This window comes from Myiozetetes cayanensis, unplaced genomic scaffold (assembly GCF_022539395.1).
Source record: "Myiozetetes cayanensis isolate MyiCay16 unplaced genomic scaffold, myiCay2020 scf16, whole genome shotgun sequence".
Classification (NCBI taxonomy): Eukaryota; Metazoa; Chordata; class Aves; order Passeriformes; family Tyrannidae; genus Myiozetetes; species Myiozetetes cayanensis.
The window spans coordinates 4,535,276-4,543,256 of NW_026087270.1; the positions used below are offsets into that span (position 1 = coordinate 4,535,276).

At 45.4% G+C, this 7,981-nt stretch overlaps 1 protein-coding gene across 1 annotated transcript; it reads right to left on the bottom strand.

The window, feature by feature from the left end:
• Positions 1-1,477: 1,477 nt before the first annotated feature.
• POP4 (POP4 homolog, ribonuclease P/MRP subunit) lies at positions 1,478-4,747 on the bottom strand. Its single transcript, XM_050311581.1, has 7 exons — positions 4,722-4,747; positions 4,097-4,149; positions 3,787-4,010; positions 3,062-3,139; positions 2,783-2,844; positions 2,340-2,441; positions 1,478-1,860 (listed from the first exon to the last, which is right to left on the bottom strand). The coding sequence occupies exons 1-7, from the start codon at positions 4,726-4,728 to the stop codon at positions 1,724-1,726; spliced, it is 663 nt and encodes a 220-aa protein (XP_050167538.1). The 5' UTR covers positions 4,729-4,747; the 3' UTR covers positions 1,478-1,723.
• Positions 4,748-7,981: the final 3,234 nt, after the last annotated feature.

Sequence of the window (7,981 nt, forward strand, 5' to 3'; positions counted from 1 at the left end):
CTCTTTGTGTGTTTTATCTTCTGACCTCTTACAGGAAACCAAGAGATTTCATTTTAGGGAACATTCAAAGGAACAATGGGCACAAGGTAGAATAACAACTTGGGTCTAACAACTTCAACACATCTTGTTCTTACTTCACAGACAGAAATTCTCATTGGTGTCAAGTAACTGTATTTCCCTGCATAAAATATCTCTGGCAAAAACAGTTTTCCCCATCTCAAGGGCAGCACTTCATGTAATTGCAACAAAGATTTATTTCTGTACCAAGTGCTTTTATTTCCTGATTCCAAAGGGTCTGTTCTTGAAAACCAGCATTGCCCACGCTGTGACTTCAGCTGATCACAGTCTGGTTCAGGGCAGGTAAATCTGGTTTGTGTCTGAGGGCTCGTTCCAAGGAGATGCAGCTCTTCTGTAACCTCTGCCAGCAACAGGTCCGGAAAGGGAGATTTGGAGGCTAGTTAGGTTTTTTTTCACCAAAAAAGTCCCTTTGTTTGTTTGTTTTTATAGGACTGTGGTTGGAGGTGGCAATGATCTCTGGCTTCTGTGCCCTGCAGTGCACTTAAGAGCTCCCGAGTTACTCAGCTTTGGCGTGTGATGTGTGTGAGGAACAGCTCTGTTCTCTTTAAAGAAATGGCCCTGGTTGGCTACAAATGCTTGGGGACAGGGAAAAATTTTCCTACACACAGGTCTTTCCTTTCTTCTTGAAACTGAAAGCTTCTGAAAACTACATTCAAAACATAAATACACCACAGGAGCATTTTTATAACAGAAAAATGTTGAGTGATCTAAACATAGGGGTCACTTCCACCTCCCAGTCAAATAAAACCTGCCCAGTTGATGAGAGATTGTACTCTGGGCAATTAAAAGAGGCTGTATACAGTAAAAAATATAAAAAGGGGCTGAGGATACATGAAGCACAATAGCTTGGTGGGCAGAGGTTAAATGTTCATAAGGCAGTTCTGTGAGTAACTGAAGTACAAGATTGAAAGGGGGTCACTTCCATCTTTGAATTTCCAGCTTCAAGTGCTTCCCTCTTCTGTGCTGTGTTCCCTGCACTCTGGCACAACAACATGTATTTACTGACATAGACACATCTGACTTAACATTCAAGTAGCAGGGTATTAGTAAGCATGGGGAAGCAAACAGCTTTTAGAGCTGCATGACATGCTCACTATGTTCATATCACATATACCTGTTTTCTTCAACAGTATTATCCACAGGGAAGGAGATACTCAAGGTAAAACCTGTCAGCTGAAACAACTTGTTTGTGCTTGCAGAAGGCAAAGATGTTGATGTTGGCAATGATTTGGCAATGAAAGGAGCAATGATTACAAAGAGTTGTCATACCTGCAGTCTCGCTGCAAGCAGTAACAGGCAGCTAAAGCCCAGTTTATACAGAAGGCAACAATAACATTTATCAGAGTTACAAGGTGTAATTCTTGTCCTGCAAATTTACAAGTATAAATTGAAACAGAAGTCAGGTAATCAACAGTAATATCATGTAAGTTTAATAAAAGCCAGAATATTACATACAAGTAACAAAACAGATACACCAACTCCAACAGTCTAACTGTCTTGCTTAAAGACAATGGATATTGCTCATTCTTTAAGAATGAGAATAAAATGCTTTAAAAACATTTCACATGGCTGTTCCATTTTCCTTCTCTTTAAATGGCAGGAAAACAGCAGATATTTCTATTAATACTTCTGATTTTCCATGAAATCATAGGTCAATGGTTCCTTTCAGCTTGAACTTTTTTGCAGATCGCTCGCTTGCTCTCAGCAGGAACTTGCTTCCATAGATGTAGGAAATGAATCCATCAATCTCCAAGCTAAATACGTTGTTGAGTTTGGGAACAACTGAAAATGCAAAAGGAAACAAACTGAGCAAAGTGGGCTAATGTGAATCCCTGTTATGAAAATATACTGATATAGCAGGAGATGTTATTCACCCACAGACTTGAGGTTTGCCGCATTTCAAGGTGTTTATAGTTCAGCAAGAGAACAAAAATAACCCAAACCTCCAAATTTAACTGGAATTACTGAATTTAGTCCCCTTTCAGGAGCATGCAGTTAAGTGTTGCAGAGAACATCTAAGGTGAACCAGATGAATGAGCAATGCGCATAATCACGCTGGGTTCAATGAAAATGCCTTTTTTTTTAAAAAATGAGATGCCTTTTTGGTAATGTAGTGGGCTGTTGGGTGGTCAGTAAAGACACTGACTTCTCCAATTCTATGCACACAAACCGATGCACTCAGAGGTGCAAGAAGAACAGCGTGTTTAAGAAATTTTTGACGATTCTAGTTGTAAAAGCACTGAAAAAAATGTCTTATATACCTTTTAATTTGTCCTCTTTAGTGATAATTTTGAAGACATGTTTAAACTCCTGCAGAATGATTCCTGTTATCCCAACGTAAGAGGGGCACTTTGATTTTGTGACTGAAAGAACAGAAACGTGTATTAGAAAATTTCAGAGGCAGTTTATTTGCTCTTCTCCTGTTGCCTTATGATCTTAAAAATTAGTTTGCAGTATTGTGAAATAATGGACTTACAGTCATCACCGGTAAAACATGCAGTTAACCTTTGTAACTAACAACACGATTTCTGGAGCAGTTGAACGATCGTTAGCATTTTAAGGAGAGAAATAATCCATCAGTGTATGATCTGTACGATATGTGATTCTAGAGTTAATGATACTGAAAGGAATTTAAAGATAGGCACCTGAACTACAGGAACATCTACTTAACTTCAGATGATATAAAAGCAAACAAACAGAGTACCTGTAACAATAGCTCCATGGAGATCAGCTTTTAGCAGTTTGCTCTGAATCATATGGGGTTGCCTTGAAGAAGAGAGGGGGATCAGAGAGAATGGGAAAAAAAATCATACAGAAAGTCAGGTTAACAGAATAAGACCATGACAACTGTAATCATGATCAAAGCTTACAGAAACAGTACCTATCCTTATCAATTAAGCACAGTGTTTCAAGCAGTAACTCAGTAAACCTGGAAGTATCCACTAAATCAAAACCATGTTAATCCTAAAGTAACTCAACTTACGCGTCTGGTTTGAGTCCGTGGCACAGGTCTCTGATGTACTGTTTCCAGAGCTCATGGAGGGGCAGGAAGATGGCATACCTGCAGGAAAAAAGACATAAAATAATACATAGAACGTAAGTTATAAAAACCTATTGTTTATTTACTGAAGTGGTCAACAGATTGCATTTCCAACAGAAATGGCTAAGACTGACATTTATAAGATATATACAATCTGCTCTGAATTTACGCTGAGAGGTGACTCACTCCAGACTGCTGGTTTACTTCATAAAACAAGCATGCTCCTCTATACCAACCTGAAGAACTGATGTGTTTTAGAGGATCAGACTACACCTAAGACTGAAGAGATTTCTACTCTTTTATCTCCCCCCTAATTCCCCTGAAGCAGGGGCTTCATTCAACATGCACTGAGGGCCCTTGTGCTGAATTTTGACTCTCTAGTCACAGGCAGTCCAACTTTAAAAAGTGAAATCAGAGGCGATTGTATTTGGGTTTGGTTTCACGTTATATTTAGGTATACAAAAGGAAACAGAACCAGTAACAAACAGAAATGAACTTTCCAGCTATACAGACGAGAGAACTGTTTCTCACGGTGAAATGCCACAAGCATCATCCCAGACTGAGTTTACATACTGAAGGGTTCATATCCACGTGCACATGCTGCTGCTTTTCCATACTTTTGATGTACTTCCACTTTTCCTACACACAGAAGCCATTCAAGGTCTTACCTCTGCTGCTCAGGTTCAATTTCAAACAGGCGCAGCTCCCGCCTCTGCTTGGCAGTAAAACCTTTCGCCTTCTTCCTCTTTGGCTTGGTCTTTTTTTTTGGATAATGCTCAAGAACTAGAGCTTTCCGAGTTAAAAACTCCTGGATGGCTTCATCCTTCATTTGGGGCATGCTGCGCTTCAGGACGGCGTGTACAAACTCCTTGGCCTCTTCTGAGCCCTGAGGCTAGAGATATGTTAACGGAGACTTTCAAACAGCTCATTTTAATGAAGTTACACCCGCCGGCGCGGTGCTGCCGGGCCCCTCGGTACCTGTATCCGCAGCTCCGCGGTGTCCTCGGGCGGCAGCCGGCGGTACAGCTGCTCTGCGGGCACGGCCGAGAGGGGTCAGCGGGGCGGGCCCTGCTCGCCCTCCATCGCCCACCTTCCCTCGCCCTCCACCGCTCACTCCCCATCCCTCACACCCTCCACCGCTCACCCCTGATCCCTCTTCACTCTCTCGTCCTCCACCGCTCGCCCTCCGCGTCCCCCTTCCCGCGCCCCTCACTCCTCCATCCTTCTCCCCCCCATCCCTCACAGCCTCCATCAGGCACTGGAATGGGCTGCCCAGGGGGGCGCTGGATTCTCCGTCCCTGGAGGTGTTTAAGAGGAGACTGGATGTGCCATATTCTAGTAACTGTGGTGGTAGTGGATCAAGGGTTGGACTCGATGATCTCAGGGGTCCTTTCCAACCCATCTGATTCGATGATTCCCTCACCCCCCCCGCCCCCAGCGCCGCCCGCTCCTCTCCCTCCACCTCTCATCCTCCACCGCTCACCTCGCGTCCCTCACCCTCCATCCCTCGCTCCTACACCTCTCACTCTCCATCGCTCCCCGCTCCGCTACCCCCGTCCCTCACCCTCCCTCCCCCCCGTCCCTCTCCCTCCATCCCCCTCACCCTCCATGGCGGCCGCGGCGCTGCCGGCGCGGGGCGATGACGGCGCGTGCTGCGGCGCGTGCGCACAGCGCCGCTGCCCGTGCCGGCCGCCAGGCGGCGCCACCGCCCGCGGGACCCGCCTGGGATCGGTGACCGTGACTGGGCTGGGATCGGGAATGGGACGGGAATAGACAGGGAATACACCGGGAATACACCGGGAATACACCCGGAACGGCGCCTTGCTGTGGCGTGAAGGACCTCCCGGCGGAGCCCGCAGGGACACGCGGAGGTGCGGAGGCAATGGGGGAGCCCAGCCCTCGCCCTCCAACCCTGCCTGGGCGGCAGAGCCATCAGGGACAGAGGGGAAGGGAAAAAAAACCACACACCGAAAGTTTTTCAGCAAACGGGAGCCAGAAAAAGTGTGTATATTTGTTTGTGTGTGTGTGTGTGTGTGCAGGAGACCAAGCAGAAAAACAAACAAGCACCCCCGAGCTGGGTCTCTGGTGCTGGTTCCACACCTTGGCTGGGAAGGGGGGCACGGGGAGACCCCCCGGGCGCTGAGAGATGTCTCAAACATCCCCCCGGGGAAAGGTCCTGACACGAAACCTTGGAGAGCTTCCTGGAAGGGGGTTCCCACTCCAGGACAGCAAGATGAAAGAGGGCATGGAGCACATTCAGGTGGGATTTCAGGACAGCGCTCCCGACACGCCGAATATCCCCTTTGGGTGGTCCGGTGCTGGATCCGGGATTGGTGGTTGATCAATCTCATTCTGCTTGCTAAAAAGTTTTTCATAGAGAGTTCATACTACTCAGTATATCATCTGTTTAGAGTAGCAAATCCCTGCCTTAACCTCAAATTTTGGAGGCTGCATTGCTAGAGGTAACCAAGACTTTGTGTCCCAGGAAGAGGAACCTCCCTGCATACACCAACATTCCTGGGTTATTCCCCAACGTGGCCGGCACTGGGGTCCTGAAGAACTCAGTGTCCCTCATAAAACACAAACCGTGCTGGATGCTGGTTCACAGGGAAGCCATTGCTGAGACCAAAATCCAAAGAAAAGAATGTAAACCAGGGAAGTGACCTTGGTTATTGCAGCCATGAGGTTCTACAAAGAGGGGGTCTGTGGTCAGGGTAGATTGCTAGATTAGATTTTTTGATTAATTCATTTAGGTGGGGATGACTTAAGACCTTAAACTTCTGCTGGATGTCTGAACAGTCATGTTACTACTATTACTCAAGTCAAAGTTTTATTTGAGCAGAGATCGGGATGCAAAATTAACATTATTTCTAGCCAGAGCCAAATAAACAGTCTTACAAATGAAATTTGGCTGTTATTTATTGCTTTTATACTAATAAAGTCTCTGAATTGGGAGAGGAAGTTGAGCAGCAGATATTTCAGTTACAATCATAGGGAAATGTCTTTTAAAGAAAAAATCTTGTCTTGTCAATCATACCTTCTGTAACGTGGGCCACCTTATTTTCTGTAATCATCCACCACTTCAGTATGGTCATGGAGACTTGGAGCAGACAAGTCTGTTGTTTGAGTATTGATTTGTTCGTGTCCTTCCTGTAATAACAGCACTGATTCAGAGTCTGGACACTTGTGATGGGCAACTTGGACATGTCAACACCCACATCTTCTCTCTGATCCTGCAGTCACTCCCACCAGAGATGCTGGGACACCCATTTCCACCCTTCCATCCTACAGTCTCTCACCTTCCACTTTTTGTTGCCTCATTTGTTCTGGAGATCTCCCTCACCCAGGATTTACAAATGTGCTGGAGTCAGCCACTGCCCGAGCTCCCCAGGCCATGGTCAGGCACAGGCCCTCTCTGCTCACTGCCAAAGTTCTTCCCATCCCACTTCTCTTGGTAGGAGAGAGGTTTTTCCTGGTTCCAGCCCATCCTTCAAGGCCTCTCCAGCCCTCACTGGCTCTGTTCTCCAGTAGTGAACAGTGTGTCAAATCTGTGCTTGGAATGACACATCCAGCAACATGAGATCTTTGTTTAAAGTCTGTCCTCATGTTTCTAAAAAATCAAGGTCAAACAACCAGGAAGATGCCGCTCTCTATGAGGTTTACCTCCTCTTCCCTCCTCAGATAGGACAAAGTCCTGCTCACTTACAACACAGAGGTACCTTGAAACCAGAGAAGCCAATTTCCTTTTCCTCGCAAGCCCAGTTCCAAGCTCATGTGTTTCTCTGCTCAGACATGACTGTTCTCCAAATACAGATGAGGTTTATATTCTTGTCACGTGGGGATATTGGCTTAGCACTTAATTAAGCTCTGCTTGGTAAAGGATGCGTGGTGGGGGAGTTACTGAGGCAGCCCATAGAAGACATGGTGATTTTGTTGAGTGCTGCTGTGGGGCACAGAGGTACTAAAACGATCCCTGTCAGGGAATGAAATAGTAGATCTGTGTGTGTGTGTGTGTGTAAAGGAGAAAGGGTCGCTCTCTGCAGAGTACTAAGCGTGAGCGCTGGCTGGTTTGTACCACAGACCTCCTGGCAGTGCATTACCACGGCAAGTGGATCTCTGGGTTTCACAAAGCATGGACTCCTTGAGTTGTCATTGCTGCAAAGAGAAGATCAATTTTCATGAATGGAGTACCAGGATAAGCGCTATGGGTCTTTAGGGCCGTATGAGTGCTCCTTGGCTGGATTTATGCTGCATTTCCTAGGGCACTTCAGGGATTAATAGTCAAATCAGTGTTGGCGGTGCTGGTGTTGTAAATCCAGCGATCCAGGCTAAACTGGTGCCTGGGGAAACCAGTCTCTTCCAACAGCTCTACATCTTCATTTCCCAATCTATCTTCAGGTGTAATGTCTGAGGCAGTGAGATCACGGTGTGTAAGTGTGTGTCCCCAGCAAGAAGGCTCCGTGTCAGGGGTCGAGACTCCCATCAAATAAACATGAAAAAGAATAGGGGAAGAAACTGAGAAACCAGAGAATAGGCAAAGACAGTTTGTAGATAAGAAAGAGAAGGCTCAGAGAAATGAGGAGAGATGGGTAAAATGTGAATACAAAATGAAGTGGCAATATGTCAACAAAATAACTGTAATACCTGTTCTGGAATGTGCAACATTACCTACTCTGCCTGTCTTACTGTCTTAGAGTTTTGAAGCTTTTTACTGCAAGAAAATCACCACTGAATAGATTTGTTCTGATAATTCCCTAATATATATTATTAATACAAATTTATAGGTGCCAACATTGGTGTTTCTTATCCTATTAAATATATAGGTGTGGCTTTATTTATTTTTCTCTAAAAATTATAATAAAA

Coding starts and splice junctions, on each gene's coding strand:
- POP4 (XM_050311581.1), bottom strand. Junction 4,011..4,096: donor CCGCGGAGCTGCGGATACAG/GTACCGAGGGGC, acceptor ACATATCTCTAG/CCTCAGGGCTCAGAAGAGGC. Junction 2,442..2,782: donor CCATGGAGCTATTGTTACAG/GTACTCTGTTTG, acceptor CTGTTCTTTCAG/TCACAAAATCAAAGTGCCCC.